The 17,935-nt window shown below is 46.2% G+C and overlaps 1 protein-coding gene across 1 annotated transcript; it reads left to right on the top strand.

Annotated features, from left to right (window-relative positions):
- The first annotated feature begins 6,123 nt into the window (after positions 1-6,123).
- On the top strand, positions 6,124-17,407 carry LOC123430374 (paired amphipathic helix protein Sin3-like 4). Its single transcript, XM_045114567.1, has 21 exons — positions 6,124-6,405; positions 6,498-6,777; positions 6,913-7,080; positions 7,693-7,969; positions 8,200-8,333; positions 8,471-8,546; positions 8,648-8,677; positions 8,765-9,030; positions 9,132-9,286; positions 10,503-10,630; positions 10,749-11,003; positions 11,106-11,678; positions 11,792-11,877; positions 14,510-15,088; positions 15,174-15,274; positions 15,351-15,489; positions 15,581-15,733; positions 16,059-16,222; positions 16,298-16,409; positions 16,623-16,806; positions 16,910-17,407. The coding sequence occupies exons 1-20, from the start codon at positions 6,251-6,253 to the stop codon at positions 16,785-16,787; spliced, it is 3,996 nt and encodes a 1,331-aa protein (XP_044970502.1). The 5' UTR covers positions 6,124-6,250; the 3' UTR covers positions 16,788-16,806; positions 16,910-17,407.
- Positions 17,408-17,935: the final 528 nt, after the last annotated feature.

Here is a 17,935-nt window from a genome sequence, read left to right as displayed (position 1 = left end):
TCGTGATCAGAGGATCGCAGGACGGATCATGATGAGATCGCGAGACGGGCTGCGATTTTGGACCACGGAGATGTTCCATTACATCAACTTCGTTATATACGCTTTCGCTTAGCGATCTTCAAGGGTATGTAGATGCACTCTCCCCTCTCTACGATAATAGCCGTCGATTACAGGACTCACCACTTTGATGGCGGCCAGTGTCAGTCCTCCCCCCTACCATGTCCGGTCCCAACGCAACCCCGCATGTACATCCGGATCCAACCGCCTATCGGTGTTATCCACGATCGGGAGGTTCAAATCAACGACGGTCACGGATGTTTCGCTTGCACACGTGGAGAAGCACGAGAAGGTGCATGCCACGGTCAGAATGGTACCATAGTACGTAGATCCCATCGTGCTCTCCCACGTAGACGTCCGAGCTAATTTTATACGTACATCCGGATCCAACCGTTCGTCCGTTGTATCCCACACTGTCGGACGGTCCAGATCAACCGGTGTTTTGCTCGGTCGCTTGGAGACGCACAACAAGAAGAAGGGGGGAGGGGACAAGGATGGTATCACAAACACACACTCTGTGTTCCTTGTTTGTTTGGCAACCCCCGCCGGGCGAGGCGATCGGCCCCGTCGTCCGTCCACGCACGGGGAGGCGGCTCAGTCGCAGCGGCAGTAGTAACAGCCTCCTCCCGCGATCGGATCCGTGAGCGCCTCCCTTCCCTTCCCTTCCATTTCCCCAAACTGCTGCTGCTGTCACTTGTTTTGCTCTGCTGCAGTTACTGCTGTTACTTGCTCTGCTGCTATTGCTGTTACTACTTTTGTCGCTATTGATACTTACTGCTGTTACTTGCTACTTGCTACTTCTGTCACTACTGATGTTCCTTGCCACTGTTGTTACTCGTCACACTGGTGCTACCTGCTACTCCCTCCGTTCCATAATATAAGTCTTTTTAGAGATTCCACTAGAGAACTACATACGGATGTATATAGACATACTTTAGAGTGTAGATTCACTCATTTTGCTCCGTATGTAGTCCCCTAGTGAAATCGTTTAAAAGACTTATATTTAGGAATGGAGGGAGTACAATACTGGTTCGCACGACGTTGAGGGGAAAGAATATTTCCCGTCTACGGGCAACTTCTGGCGCCATTGATACGACAGTTAGGAATAGTCTGCCTTGTCACCAGATCGTTTCTGACACCGTCGTTATCATACTACTTTGCTGCTGATACTTTGCTTGTAGATACTAATCTTTCACGTCTGGTTGAATCTGACACATTCAGCTGCTAATACTCGAGAGTATCCTCTCACCTCCTGCCTGGCGAACCAACAAATTTGGGTTGAATACTCTACCCTCGAAAACTGCCGCGAACCCACGCGCTGGTGGGCCATTGCAAGACAATTGCTAATTGTTGAGCAACTGGGAGCAGTTCTGGCTCTGTTGTCGCGAAGACATCAAGCCAGGGACACGTCAACAACATTCTTCGAGTGTCGTTGCCGGGGACTGCCGTTAGCAGTGCTCTACAGGTATCTCCGAAGGTGTCTGTTGGGTTGGCATGGATCAAGACAGGGATTTGTCACTCCATGTGACGGAGAGGTATCTCGGGGCCCACTCGGTAATACAACATCACAACAAGCCTTTGCGAGCAATGTGACTAAGGAGTTAGTCATGAGATCTTGTATTACAGAATGAGTAAAGAGACTTGCCGGTAACGATATTGAACTAGGTATAGAGATACTGACGATCGAATCTCGGGCAAGTAACATACCGATGGACAAAGGGAATATCATATGAGATTAACTGAATCTTTGACATAGAGGTTCAACCGATGAAGATCTTCGTAGAATATGTAGGAGCCAATATGAGCATCCAGGTCCCGCTATTGGTTATTGTCCGGAGAGTGTCTCACGTCATGTGTACATAGTTCTCGAACCCGCAGGGTGTGCACACTTAAGGTTTGCCGACGTTTTGGTATAGTTGAATTATTGATGTTGGAACCGAAGGTTGTTCGGAGTTTCAGATGAGATCCCGGACGCCACGAGGGTTTCTCGAATGGTCCGGATACGAAGATTGATATATAGAAAGTATCCATTTGGCTTCCGGAAGGTTTTGAAGCATTACCCGTAAAGTACCACAAGTGAGGAATGGGTTCAGGAGTTCTACCGGGAGGGTCCACCTATCCGGGAGAGAACCAAAGAGGCCCAAGGGTGGCGCACCAACCCTTAGTGGGATGGTGGCCAACCCAAAGAGGCCTATTTGGCCAAGGGAGAAAAAGGAAAGGAGGGTGGGCCAAAACCGAATTGGGGAAGGAGGACTCCTCCTTCCAAGTTGTATCGCAGAGGACTCCTCCTCCTCCTCTTGGTTTGGCCGAACCCTAGGGCGCCACCCCTCCCCTCCCTCCTGTATACAGTGGAGGTGAGAGAGACTTTTGACACCTCAAGCCAAGGCGCAACCCTCTCTCCCTCCACCACTTCGTGACACCCCGTAGTTAGTTCGGTACGGTACGACGAAGCCCCGCCGGAGTAGCTCCACCATCATCACCGCCACGCCGCCGTGTTGCCGGAGAATTCAGCTACCTCTTCGTCTCTCTTGCTGGACCAAGAAGACGGAGATCATCATCGAGTTGCACGTGTGCTGAACGCAGAGGTGCCGTCCGTTCAGCACTGGACCGCGATGGATCGTGATCAGAGGATCGCAGGACGGATCATGATGAGATCGCGAGACGGGCTGCGATTTTGGACCGCGGAGATGTTCCATTACATCAATTTCGTTATATACGCTTTCGCTTAGCGATCTTCAAGGGTATGTAGATGCACTCTCCCCTCTCTACGATAATAGCCGTCGATTACAGGACTCACCACTTTGATGGTGGCCAGTGTCGGTCCTCCCCCCTACCATGTCCGGTCCCAACGCAACCCCGCATGTACATCCGGATCCAACCGCCTATCGGTGTTATCCACGATCGGGAGGTTCAAATCAACGACGGTCACGGATGTTTCGCTTGCACACGTGGAGAAGCACGAGAAGGTGCATGCCACGGTCAGAATGGTACCATAGTACGTAGATCCCATCCTGCTCTCCCACGTAGACGTCCGAGCTAATTTTATACGTACATCCGGATCCAACCGTTCGTCCGTTGTATCCCACACTGTCGGACGGTCCAGATCAACCGGTGTTTTGCTCGGTCGCTTGGAGACGCACAACAAGAAGAAGGGGGGAGGGGACAAGGATGGTATCACAAACACACACTCTGTGTTCCTTGTTTGTTTGGCAACCCCCGCCGGGCGAGGCGATCGGCCCCGTCGTCCGTCCGCGCACGGGGAGGCGGCTCAGTCGCAGCGACAGTAGTAACAGCCTCCTCCCGCGATCGGATCCGTGAGCGCCTCCCTTCCCTTCCCTTCCATTTCCCCAAACTGCTGCTGCTGTCACTTGTTTTGCTCTGCTGCTGTTACTGCTGTTACTTGCTCTGCTGCTATTGTTGTTACTACTGTTGCCGCTATTGATACTTGCTACTGCTGTTACTTGCTACTGTTGCTACTTGCTACTTCTGTCACTACTGATGTTCGTTGCCACTGCTGTTACTCGTTACACTGCTGCTACCTGCTACTCCCTCCGTTCCATAATATAAGTCCTTTTAGAGATTCCACTAGAGAACTACATACGGATGTATATAGACATACTTTAGAGTGTAGATTCACTCATTTTGCTCCGTATGTAGTCCCCTAGTGAAATCGTTTAAAAGACTTATATTTAGGAATGGAGGGAGTACAATACTGGTTCGCACGACGTTGAGGGGAAAGAATATTTCCCGTCTACGGGCAACTTCTGGCGCCATTGATACGACAGTTAGGAATAGTCTGCCTTGTCACCAGATCGTTTCTGACACCGTCGTTATCATACTACTTTGCTGCTGATACTTTGCATGCAGATACTAATCTTTCAGGTGTGGTTGAATCTGACACATTCAGCTGCTAATACTCGAGAGTATCCTCTCACGTCCTGCCTGACGAACCAACAAAATTGGGTTGAATACTCTACCCTCGAAAACTGCCGTGAACCCACGCGCTGGTGGGCCATTGCAAGACAATTGCTAATTGTTGAGCAACTGGGAGCAGCTTTGGCTCTGTTGTCGCGAAGACATCAAGCCAGGGACACGTCAACAACATTCTTCGAGTGTCGTTGCCGGGGACTGCCGTTAGCAGTGCTCTACAGGTATCTCCGGAGGTGTCTGTTGGGTTGGCATGGATCAAGACTGGGATTTGTCACTCCATGTGACGGAGAGGTATCTCGGGGCCCACTCGGTAATACAACATCACAACAAGCCTTTGCGAGCAATGTGACTAAGGAGTTAGTCATGAGATCTTGTATTACAGAATGAGTAAAGAGACTTGCCGCTAACGAGATTGAACTAGGTATAGAGATACTGACGATCGAATCTCGGGCAAGTAACATACTGATGGACAAAGGGAATACCATATGAGATTAACTGAATCTTTGACATAGAGGTTCAACCGATGAAGATCTTCGTAGAATATGTAGGAGCCAATATGAGCATCCAGGTCCCGCTATTGGTTATTGTCCGGAGAGTGTCTCACGTCATGTGTACATAGTTCTCGAACCCGCAGGGTGTGCACACTTAAGGTTTGCCGACGTTTCGGTATAGTTGAATTATTGATGTTGGAACCGAAGGTTGTTCGGAGTTTCAGATGAGATCCCGGACGCCACGAGGGTTTCTCGAATGGTCCGGATACGAAGATTGATATATAGAAAGTATCCATTTGGCTTCCGGAAGGTTTTGAAGCATTACCCGTAAAGTACCACAAGTGAGGAATGGGTTCAGGAGTTCTACCGGGAGGGTCCACCTATCCGGGAGAGAACCAAAGAGGCCCAAGGGTGGCGCACCAACCCTTAGTGGGATGGTGGCCAGCCCAAAGAGGCCTATTTGGCCAAGGGAGAAAAAGGAAAGGAGGGTGGGCCAAAACCGAATTGGGGAAGGAGGACTCCTCCTTCCAAGTTGTATCACAGAGGACTCCTCCTCCTCCTCTTGGTTTGGCCGAACCCTAGGGCGCCACCCCTCCCCTCCCTCCTGTATACAGTGGAGGTGAGAGAGACTTTTGACACCTCAAGCCAAGGCGCAACCCTCTCTCCCTCCACCACTTCGTGACACCCCGTAGTTAGTTCGGTACGGTACGACGAAGCCCCGCCGGAGTAGCTCCACCATCATCACCGCCACGTCGCCGTGTTGCCGGAGAATTCAGCTACCTCTTCGTCTCTCTTGCTGGACCAAGAAGACGGAAATCATCATCGAGTTGCACGTGTGCTGAACGCAGAGGTGCCGTCCGTTCAGCACTGGACCGCGATGGATCGTGATCAGAGGATCGCAGGACGGATCATGATGAGATCGTGAGACGGGTTGCGATTTTGGACCGCGAAGATGTTCCATTACATCAACCGCGTTATATACGCTTCCGCTTAGCGATCTACAAGGGTATGTAGATGCACTCTCCCCTCTCTACGATAATAGTCGACGATTACAGGACTCACCACTTTGATGGCGGCCAGTGTCGGTCCACCCCCCTACCATGTCCGGTCCCAACGCAACCCCGCATGTACATCCGGATCCAACCGCCTATCCCTGTTATCCACGATCAGGAGGTTCAAATCAACGACAGTCACGGATGTTTCGCTTGCACACGTGGAGAAGCACGAAAAGATGCATACCACAGTCACGAATAGTACCACAACACGTAGATCCTATCGCGCTCTCCCACGTAGACGTCCGACCTAATTGTATACGTATATCCGGATCCAGCCGTTCATCCGTTGTACCCCACAGGATCGGACGGTCCGGATCGACGATGACGGCCCGGTATTTTGCTTGGTCGCTTGGAGACGCACAACAAGAGGAAGGGGGAGGAGGGGACAAGGATGGTATCACAAACTCTGTGTTCCTTGTTTGTTTGGCAACCCCCGTTCCGTTCCCATTCCATTCTCTCGTCTTCGCATCGACTCGCGCTCCCCCTCGCTTCGCTGCTAGGGTTTGCGGCGAGCAGATCCGGCCGGCGGCGGCGCCGCCGGGCGAGGCGATCGGCCCGGCCGTCCGTCCGCGCACGGGGCCGCGGCTCAGGCGCAGCGGCAGCAGCAGCCTCCTCCCGCGATCGGATCCGTGAGCGCCTCCCTTCCATTTCCCCAAACTCCCCGATCTAATCCTCCGTCGCGTCCATCCAGCGCCAGCGCCAGCGCTGCCGGCGAGGATGTCCCCGCCGCCGGCGTCGCCCGCGCTGTCGGCGCAGAAGCTCACCACCAACGACGCCCTCGCCTACCTCAAGGCCGTCAAGGACAAGTTCCACGACAACCGCGCCAAGTACGACGAGTTCCTCGAGGTCATGCGAGACTTCAAGAGCGCAAGGTCTCTTCCATCTTCCTTCCTTCATTCCTTCCTTCCTCATCCGGGGCAACGAAATCCATTCCGGATTCATCTATGTATGTATGTGCTTGCAGGATCGACACGGCCGGCGTCATCATCCGGGTGAAGACGCTATTCAGCGGCTACCCGGAGCTCATCCTCGGCTTCAACGCCTTCCTGCCCAAGGGCTTCGCCATCAAGCTCCAGGACATCGACGGCGGGGACAAGAAGCCCGTCGACTTCATGGAGGCAATCAACTTCGTCAACAAGATCAAGGCCAGGTTCCAGGCGCAGGACCACGTCTACAAGTCCTTCCTCGCCATCCTCAACATGTACCGGATGCACAACAAGTCCATACAGGACGTGTACCAGGAGGTCTTCTTCTTCTTCTGCCTCCGCCCGTAGAGAGAAAAAAAAACGCATTTCCTCATTCCTCCCCACACATGTTGGATAGATTTGTGGTGCTTGTATGGGTGCGGCGCTGACGCGGATAGGTTTGATCTAATCTAGGTCGCCACGCTGTTCCGCGAACACGCCGACCTGCTCGAGGAGTTCAAGCATTTCTTGCCTGATACGTCCAATGCTCCGCAACAGCTGGCTGCTCCTAAAGCCGTTTCGGCCAAACAGGAGGCCCCGGCAATGCCTTCTGCTAGTGCCAGGAATGTACAGAGCATCAAGGTAAATGCATCATACATGGACCACTTGTATGGCTATCTGTTCCCATTTCTGTAAGTCTTGACTGCATAGCAGGGACAATTTCCTTTCCTTATTTATATGTGAAGAAGCAACATTTACCCGATGAAATTAATGAAATGTACTCCCTCCGTTCCTAAATATAAGTCTTGTTAGAGATTTCACTACGGACTACATAAGGATGTATATAGACATTCTTTAGAGTGTACATTCACTCAATTTGCTCAGTATGTAGTCCATAGTGAAATCTGTAAAAAGACTTACATTTAGGAACGGAGGGAGTACCAAAGATGGAATTTGAGTTCTCATTTCTGTGATTTTGCAGTTACCGCATTGCGGGGACAATTTTCCTTTCCTTATTTAAAAGTGAACCAGTAACATTTACTCGATGAAAGTAATGAAATGTACCAAAGTTGGAGTTTAAGTTCTTATACATGGGCTTTCAGATCACCGTACATTAGTTGGCGTTGGCTTCTCCATGGCTTGGTTTGACAGCTGTAGATATAAAATAATCCGGCATATACATTTGGAAATCAATGCTAATAATTCACTGGCCACAGAACTTCTCTGCTGATTTTTTTTATTCTGTGTCTCCAGAGAGAGAGGCCTCATCCATCAACTGCTGAACGTGACAGCAGCGTTGATCGCCCTGATCTTGAGCATGACCCCGACAGAAAGCGTATCGACAAGGAAAAGGATCGTAAGATCGACCGGGACAGGAAAGATCATGAGAAGGATGGTGAGTATGAAAGCAAAGATTTGGACGGAGGACTACGCAAGCGAAAAGCTTTCTCAAAGAAGCTGGAGGGTGAGACACACCAAGGGGCGGCAAGCATCTCCGCTTCGTCATACAATGATAACGACGCTCTGAAAGGTGAGTCCCTGACCATGTTGATAATAGACCATGTTGATAATAGTATCGAGACGTCGATTCATGTGATACTTATGCATCATGGCATCATCAGTGCCTTGTAGATCTCCAAATACTTGTGACTTGCAGTATGGCCCTGTTGGTTGCTAAAGCTTTATATTTTATATTTTATTCGATCTCCACACAGTCCTTCCTCTTGGATTTATAGATTCATTTCTATCATTCAAAATCAGGTGCGTACACACAAGAGTTCCTTTTCTGCGAGAAAGTCAAGGAGAAGCTAGAGCCTGAAGCTTACCAGGAGTTTTTGAAATGCCTTCACATATACAGCCAGGAAATAATTACAAGAAGTGAATTGAAAAATTTGGTAAGTTTGATTTGATTTGCTTTAAAGACAGATTTTAAATCTTAGCTAATGAGATCTATACGAGTTTGTGAGATACCCAACCACTGGATAAACCTACTGTTATGTTTCTGAACAAGGATAGCCTTGCTTATTTTCAGGTACATGACATACTTCAGCGCTACCCAGAGCTTATGAATGGATTTAGCGAGTTCTTGGAACATTGTGAAAACATAGGTAGACCACATATGTTCATTCACTTGTGAATTTATGTTTGCAATGCACTTTATATTTTATCATGTGTCCCCTGTTTCTAAAGAATCCATTTTACTCTGTAGATGGCTTTCTGGATGGAGTCATCAATAAAAGTAAACAATCACTTACCCTGAAATCTAAAGTTTCATTGGTTCTACTCTTTATATAGATTCTTTATAGTAGTTCTTTTTTAAATGAAGGGCAAACATCACGAACAGTAAAGGCATTGGAAAAAGAGAGAGATAAAGGGCGTGCAGGGGAGGACAGGGAAAGAGATGCTGAAAAACTGAGTGAAAAGGAACGAGAGAGGCTTGATAAAGTGTCTGCGCTCAATTCTAAGGAAGCCACTACCCACAAAGCTACTGCGTTCTCTACCAAAGAGAAGTACCTATGCAAGCCAATATCAGAGCTTGACCTCTCAAACTGTCAGCGGTGTACTCCTAGTTACCGACTTCTGCCTAAAAATGTAAGCTGGTGCAACTCAATGTAGTATCTTCTTTTTTATTCCTTGTCATATCTGCCTGGCAATTCTTTCCACGCCATCTTATATTTCCTTTGTTATTTCAGTACCCCGTGCCTGCTTCAAGTTGCAGAACTGACCTTGGAGTCTCTGTGCTCAATGATCATTGGGTATCAGTTACCTCAGGAAGTGAGGATTATTCATTTAAACACATGCGGAAGAATCAGTATGAAGAAAGCTTGTTTAGATGCGAAGATGACAGGTTCTGGAATATGTTTCGTGTTTGATTGTATCTTACTGTTGGCACCAGCAAAGCATACAAATAGTACATATTAGCAAAGGGCACAATCTATAGTTTCACAATCTATTTGTTTTCTTTTATAACAACATGCTTCTCGTTTCATTAGGGAAATCAAAGTGGCACCGCAACAACGAATCCGTGCAATAAATGAAAATAACTCACGCCGGCGCCATTTTTAGCCCTTGGTTGCATCCCCAGAAAAAAGGACCCACCCTACCAGCAACACTAGGACCTTAACCTTAGACTTAGGAGGATTAGAGTTGGCAGGAGATTAGCATGGAGTTTAGGCTTAGGAGGAGCTTATCCTTGCAAAATTTATCATGCAAGGGGGGGCCGGGGCCCTCCTTGGTCCCGCTGGCGCTCCGCCAGTGATCTGTTCCCCAATTGGCAAACCACAGGAGCCCCCATCCTTTTGCCCTTGAACCCCATTGGAACCCCATTGAAGAATTCGGTTCTGGTTCTCTTTTGTTTGCATGTTAGCCCAAAGGTTAATGTAGTAATGCATGACTACAACTGTTGACTCTCTGGGATCATGATGCATTTAGCTTTGAAAACAGGCATTAACAACAACAACAACAAAGCCTTTCAGTCCCAAACAAGTTAGGTAGGCTAGAGTTGAAAACAAGTATTAATCCTTTCTGAATTGTCATGCACCCACAATTCTTAGGAAAATGAGGAGTCACCGACTACAAAAACAGAGTTCAGCACAGTAGGACGTTAGAAAGTACAATTGTCCACAGCCCAAATATATATAGCTGGAGAACTCTGAAGAAATAACTGATCGGCAGTAACCATAAAGCAAGAACACACGTAAAAATAATGTTCCATAATTTGTATGCTTTAAAGATTTAATTTCAATCGTAAATAAGATGCTTAACCAGAACCTGTGCTTAATCATAAATAATATTACCTCCGTCCCGAATTAGTTGACTCAGATTTGTCTAGATACAGATGTACACATTTTAGTGTTAGATACATCCGTATCTAGACAAATCTAAGTCAACTAATTCGGGACAGAGGGAGTATGTCCATAACAGTTATATCACACTTTTGTGTTTCTTCTTCTGCATTGTGTCACCCATTAACCAGAGTAGCATTACTCCACAGCTTATCTTACCATTTAAGTTGCCCGCAGATGATAACTAATTAGTTACTCTTTGTGAAATGCACTTTTCAGGTTTGAGTTGGACATGCTGTTGGAATCAGTTAATGTGGCGATTAAGCGTGTTGAGGAGTTAATAGAAAAAATGCAAGAAAATTCGATCAAACCAGACAGCCCTATACGCATCGACGAGCATTTGACTTGTAAGTATCTCCAGCATGCGATCGGCATGTATGGTAGTTCTTTGCTGCATGGCTTTTGAGTGCTCTTCTATGGTTAAAAAGAACATGTGTATCATCGAATTCTTTGCGCTTTTGACAGCTTTGAATTTGAGGTGCATAGAACGGTTATATGGTGACCACGGCCTTGATGTCATGGATGTTCTTCGTAAAAATGCAAGCGTGGCATTACCAGTTATTTTAACAAGGCTTAAGCAAAAGCAGGAGGAATGGTCAAGGTGCCGGTCAGATTTTAATAAAGTTTGGGCTGAAATATATGCCAAGAATTATCACAAGTCCCTTGACCATCGCAGTTTCTATTTCAAACAACAAGATACGAAGAATCTGAGCACAAGAGGTATGCATTTATGATATTGCAACTGAAATCATCATGCATGTCTAGCATTGTTGCTTCAAAGCTGTATTTTTAAAACTACCCCCTCCCCCCTCCCTTGTGCAGCTCTATTGTGTGAGATCAAAGAAATTAATGAGAAGAAAAGGAAGGAGGACGATGTGCTTCTTGCTATTGCTGCTGGGAATAGGCGGCCAATAGTTCCCAATATGTCATTTGAGTATGCAGATCCAGAAATTCATGAAGATGTTTATCAGATCATCAAGTACTCTTGTGGAGAAGTCTGCGGCTCAACAGATCAAGCTGAAAAGGTGATGAGAACCTGGACAACATTTGTGGAACCTATTTTGGGAGTTCAACCCCGAACTCCTGTCGTTGAAGATGCAGGTGTGGTAAAATCGAAGAGCCGAACCCCTACGACTGGTCTTGCGAGTGTAGGGGAAAGTAATAATGTAATACCAAACGGTGCAGTCACTGTTAAGCAAGCCAATGGAGATGAAAGCATTCCGAAGGAACAAGCACAATCTTCTCGTGGTTTATTGGCGAATGGAGTTTCAGAAGATGCTCACAATGGTTTCCATGATGCTGATCGAACTGTCCGCAGAGGTGAGGGGCCATCTAACACTTCATTGCATCAGACTGAACAGAATCAGCGGAGAACAAATATGGAGCTTACATCAGGTTTGTGCTGTCCTATGCTAAATATGTGAGGATGTATTTTAAGCTACATTTTGGCATAGACAATTTGTTATGATTGTCCTGGCCAATTCTCAGTGGTTTAATTTGCCTATCAGGTACTAATTCTTCTAGAAGTAATTTCTCCGGAAATGAGGCTGTTGTTGAAGCTATGGGTGGCAATGAAACAATTCCATCTATAGGGGTATGATCATTCTTAAACTGGGTTTACTTACTAGTACTTGTTATGTTTGCGTGTTCGTTGTCACTCGTTTGCTTACATTGTGTTTTAGTTTATTCTTATTGGTGGCAATGTTGTCGATGCCAAGTGCAATTGTACGTGGTCGAATAAAAACCATGAAATTAGTAAGATCCTGTCTAATTTCACAGGAAACTGGGTTTACTTACTAGTACTTGTTATGTTTGCGTGTTCACTTTCATGCGTTTGCTTACATTGTGTTTTAGTTTGTTCTTATTGGTGGCAATGTTGTCGATGCCAAGTGCAATTGAACATGGTCGAATGAAACCATGAAATTAGTAAGAACCTGTCTAATTTGCAGGAGTGGTGTGATATGAGCACAAACTAAAACGTGCCGCTGATTTGTCTCAATTTTTTACGATGCAACAACCTCTTCTGAAATCCATCGTTAAAATCTCCCAATTACGTGAGCAGTACATGTGACCTGAAGATGGGATAACGACATAAACAAGAAATCCCTCGACACACGAGGAACCTCACGCCTTAGTAGAACGTAACCAGCACGCAGCCCGCCGGTGATGACGGACCTTGATCCAATAACTAGAAAACTCTTGATGTACGCATGAGAATCAAGGTTTTTGTAATGTGTTTTATGGCGAGCGACCCCCTTCATAACATTATAATGCTTATGGCGTATGGTGTGGCGACATCGTAGACAAAACCTTATGGCGAATGATAGCAAATTAAATCAGCAGTAAATGAGTTGTACATGACTACATGTTTTCCCACTTGCTCATGTCTTCTTTTCTCCAAAGCAGACTGCATGAACAGTTAAAAATAAGTCCATATTCCACAACATAACAATAATAGCAAGTTGCAACGCTATATATAGCAGCAGCCAGTACAGGTACATGAGAAATTCAGAAAACATAAGAGAGAAGAAACAGAGCACAACAGAGACGGGCAGGGGGAGGAAAAACAGGGAGAAAGAGAGGGGAGGGGAGAGGTAGCATACCTTGCTGATCTGATGGTCTGATGCACGTAGCAGCAAGTGGTGGCCGGATTGGAGCCTAGTCCGCCAAGGTGGCCTGCCCTGCAGCTCGTGGATCTTGAGTTCGAGCACGAGCTTAGGCTGGGGAGGAAAAGGGGGAGTAGGGGATCGTGGCGGGGGCGGATGGGAGGTAGTGTGGAGGCTGGAGCTTCTGCCGTTGGGTGGTCGCCGGAGAGGACAAGGTCAAGATACACGGCTAATTTCTCCCCGCCATAGCCGCCCTCTCTCTGTCTCTTCGGCTCACCCACTCTTTCTCTCTCCCCTCTCTCTGCCTCTGGACAGATCTTTTCCCTCCCAATCTCATTCTCCTTCCTGCCATGGCTGCTGGTACCCGCGTTCGCCAATTTTCCTAGTGCCATGCACGGGAGACCAAGGCCACCCATCCATGGCGTCACGATTCAGGCATGGTGACCAATATCGCGTTACATATACGACATTAGGATGCCATGTGGGTATGGCGGAGGACCGCACCACAACGTTATATCATCGCTATGGCGACGGTATACCGACGCCATAAAAACCTTGATGCGAATCGTCTTGCCAAAGTAAATCTTGAACTAGAAAGTTCCACAAAGATGGATAAAACGGACCCCTAAAGGGCTGTTTCATTGTGGATGCCTAAAGCTCAAAATTCAATCTACGTACAATGACCGTAGCCAGCCCGTTTTATAGGCGACATACCCGGTCGTTCCAAACCGACTCACAAGCAAACACGTAAAAAAACATGATAGGCTCTCCTATTCAAACTAACAAAAGATTTTTCTAATTATCCGGCTACCTGGATAACTAGCAAACGAATTAGATTCAGTTCCTGACACGTAACTAGTACTAATAGTGGTACCTGCCTAGAAAAGATGCCATGCATGTAGCTAGCCTTTGGACTATGGAATAATGCAAAGGAAGAAAACATTACATAGCTAGCTTTGCTTATTTCTTGCCATCGATCGGAACACAACCTCTTTGGGGGAGTGGTGAATTTTAGTTTGATCTCTTTTTGTGGTGGAGGCATTTGGGGACATATAGAGCCAACTAGAACTTGTCGCATCGAATTACCATGGTCCAAGTCCCTTCTTTTGTGTAGCATATGAAATAGCTTGAAGTATTTTTGGACAGGGAAGTATAGCTTTGGCACCGTTGGTTATGAGGGCTGCTGTCTCACGCACGCGTTGTAACGCTCGATTTCCGACCGAGTCTTGTTTCCTCTTCTAGCAAATCAGAACAAGAGCCCCACAGGCCCCACCGGTTAAGTTGAGGTGGGGGATATTAGGAGGATGTGGTGGGCCCGTGAGTTTGCATGCAAGTGTAATGGGTAATAGCTAGTGGGTCCAGGTGGTACATGGGACAGCTAGCCTTCCGTGCATGCCTCCTGGCGTTGATTAGCAGGTCATGTTGTGGGCCTCTCCCACAAAAGGAAACTGAAAGGAGATAGGGCGCTCCGCGCGCTATCTGAGCGGGCGCCGCAACGCGCACGTGCGTGCGAAGGAGCAATTTCGGATGGTCACATCACGATGCATATACCCCTTTTCCTAAAATGGATTTCAAGAAACTTATGCTTTGCTTATTTTAATTTGTATTCTTTTGTCACAGAGAGGAGAAGCTGGGAGGCCAGGACCTATTCCTCAGAAGAATCCAAAGGTTGAAAGAGAAGAGGGAGAATTATCTCCTAATGGGGATTTTGAAGAGGAGCTTTATCGGCCTCTAGGAAATGCAGCTGTAGGTGGAGCTTCGAAGCCGAAGGAAGTTTCTGCTGGTAGAACTAGACCAGCTGAGTTTGCTGGAGAGAATGATGCTGATGCGGACGACGAAGGTGAAGAAAGCGCCCAGAGATCTACAGAAGACAGTGAAAATGCATCTGAGGCTGGAGAGGATGCTTCTGGCAGCGAATCTGGTGATGGTGGGGAGTGTTCTCCGGAAGATCATGAGGACGAAGAGGATGTTGATCATGACGATCCTGATGCGAAGGCTGAAAGTGAGGGTGAGGCAGAGGGAAACACAGAGGCACATGATGTCGATGGAGGAATGACACTACCATTTTCAGAGCGCTTGCATAATACAGTTAAACCACTCGCCAAGCATGTCCCCAGAGCTTTGCAGGATCATGGCGGGAAGTTTTCGCGCATATTTTATGGAAATGATTCGTTTTATGTTCTGTTCAGGCTACACCAGGTTAGTTGTTTGTATACATGCATGCATGGACATGTTCTTTGCCTATATGGTCAATGCTCCCTGGCTAACTTGCTCTAATTTGCAGATCTTATATGAGAGAATACTATCAGCTAAGACAAACTCTTCTACAGCTGAAAAGAAGTGGAGAACTTCCAAGGATACGAGCTCGCCACACCAATACTCAAAGTAACATTGCTCCACTACTCTGCTCCATTGGGATGTTTCGCCGCAATGGATAACTAATGTGCTGCTATTAGTGCAGGTTTATGAGTGCACTTTATAACTTGCTTGATGGTTCTTCTGACAACACCAAATTCGAGGACGACTGCCGCTCAATCATCGGGACTCAATCCTATGTCCTTTTTACGTTAGATAAGCTGATATACAAAGTTGTGAAGCAGGCAAGTTGCCTTAATGACTGGGTCTATTATATTGCACAGTTCTGTTATATTGCGTAGTGCCTACAATATTGATTGTCATGTCTGTCTTCAGCTTCAAGCGATAGCAGCTGATGAAATGGACAACAAGCTGCTCCAGCTTTATGTATATGAGAAGTCCAGGTCTCCTGGAAGGTTCTTTGATCTAGTTTACCATGAAAATGCTCGGGTTCTTCTCCATGACGAGAGCATATACCGATTTGAACGGGTTAGTTTCTTTGCAACATTCATGTTTAGTGATTTGCGTAGTTACTTCCATTTTCTGTGCCTTATTACCAGGCAATGTTTCTCTCAAGAAACCTCCTTTCTATACAAACACTCCTAATCAGCTGGACAATTCCCAATTTGGGAGAGAGGCTGTGACATGTTTTAGACACCTGATCTTCAGCCCCTTGATAATAAATCATGCAAGCTTTTAGAAGTTCATTTAAATAATGAAGTTTCCTAGGGTCAACAAACAGAGGGATACATCTGCAGAGGATTATTCGTGTTGTACCAAACCACTCACTGACACTCCCTGCTGTAATTTGCAGCGCTCAAATCCTATGAGATTAACTGTTCAGCTCATGGAGTATGGGCATGAAAAGCCTGAAATAACTGCAGTCTCAATTGATCCAAACTTTTCGTCATATCTTTATGACGAGTACTTGTCGAGTGTTTCGGATTCAAAGGTGTCTGAAGATGTGTTCCTTGAGAGGTATTTTTCTGGCATCACATTCCCATGATCATCTTGATGTTGTTTTCATGGGTTAACCTCTTCTCATTTTCCCAGGAATAAGCGGAAACGCGGGAGCAGCAATGGTCCTCAAGCTTCCTTGGAGGTCATGGATGATTTCAAGGTTGCGAATGGCCTTGAATGCAAGATAACCTGCAAATCCTCAAAGGTACGTAGGCATATCTTAGTGGGAAGGAGCATTCTGCCTGTCAGTACCTAGTGACGTAACATTGAATCTACTTTGTTTATACTACTGAAACTCTTTGCTGATCGTTGCGCTGCTTTTTCCATTGGCCATGTGACATATTTGCTGCATTTTAGTACTGTTTTTGTGTGTGGAGGCAATTAATTAGTGATGTATGGGGGTCATATTTATTTGCAGGTTTCGTATGTCCTTGATACAGAAGACTTTTTATTCCGTATGAGGAACAGGAGGAGAATCTCATCTGGTCCAACAACCCAGGCACCTGGCAAGGCTGATTTTGTCAAGCCAGCTGATGCCGTGAAAGCACAACGGTTTCATAAATTCCTTCTGTCCAGGTCCTAGGGCCATGCTGCAGATTCTGGTGATTTCTTTAGCTTACAGTGACCCATGCATTGTTAAACACACGCAACTAGATTATCATCTATCTAATCTGGAGCCATTGATGTTTTCTCTCTTGTTTGCAGCCATGGTATCATCTAATCCCGAGACGATGCCGGCCGACGTTCTTTGAACAAATGCGGCGGGTGGGAAACCGAAGCTGCTTCCCAACCTTTTTGGTACAGCCTAGCCTTTTTGGAATGGAAGAAGATGATGTGGTGCGGAGAGGACCGCTGGAGGTGGTAAATACCAACCAAAGCAAAGCATGAGTAGGCAGTCTTGTTAAGTTGTTACCCGACGATGATGCGATGCCGCCGTCGCTGCTGGAAATGTGTATATTATTAATGTTATGTATGCCCAGAAGAGAATGTGACGTCGTGTTATCCATGATGTAGGGAGGGAGGTTATTATTGTTAATCTTACCGGTGGTCCGATCAACTGATCATTGTTAGTTGTTACTGTCCATATGTTTTTGTTGTTGTCCTGTCCCGCTGTTACATTTGCTTTCGTGGTGAAGCGAATGCAGACTTGATTTAAATCTGGACATTACTATATTTATTAGTGATGCCAGCCGTCTGAATTAATTGGACTGTAGTCCTGTTTGTGAGCTACTTTGTGGTAATGATGGAGTAGATTAGAGTATGTCCTGAATTTTCCTGCACAAGCTCCATTTTATTAGTGATGCCAGCCGTCTGAATTAATTTACCTTTTTAAACTAGTATAAGATGTTTTAGATTGGAAATCCATTTTGGCTACAATTTCTTAAAAAAAAACAGATGGATTCAAAGCATTTGTAAAAGTATAACAAAGGTGTCCTAAAAACAAAACAAGTCAAACGCCAAATGTTACTTCTAAATGTGACACTTGGTTTTATTTTTTTCAACTATGAAGCACTGCTATCCTATATGAGATGAAGATTGTCAAGCACACTTGCCATGTTATATGAAGATCTATAAGAAAATTTACAATTCTATTTATTTTATTTTAATTATTTATTAAGGAGCATATGCATACTCTATCACACTAATATGAACGTCTACAAAAATTCAATTTTTTTTAAACTATTTACTATTTGTTTAATTTTAATATTTATTAAGGAGCATATGCACACT

This window comes from Hordeum vulgare, chromosome 1H, assembly GCF_904849725.1.
Source record: "Hordeum vulgare subsp. vulgare chromosome 1H, MorexV3_pseudomolecules_assembly, whole genome shotgun sequence".
NCBI lineage: Eukaryota > Viridiplantae > Streptophyta > Magnoliopsida > Poales > Poaceae > Hordeum > Hordeum vulgare.
The sequence above is the reverse complement of the archived record's forward strand: the minus strand, read 5'-3'. Positions and strand labels throughout refer to the sequence as shown.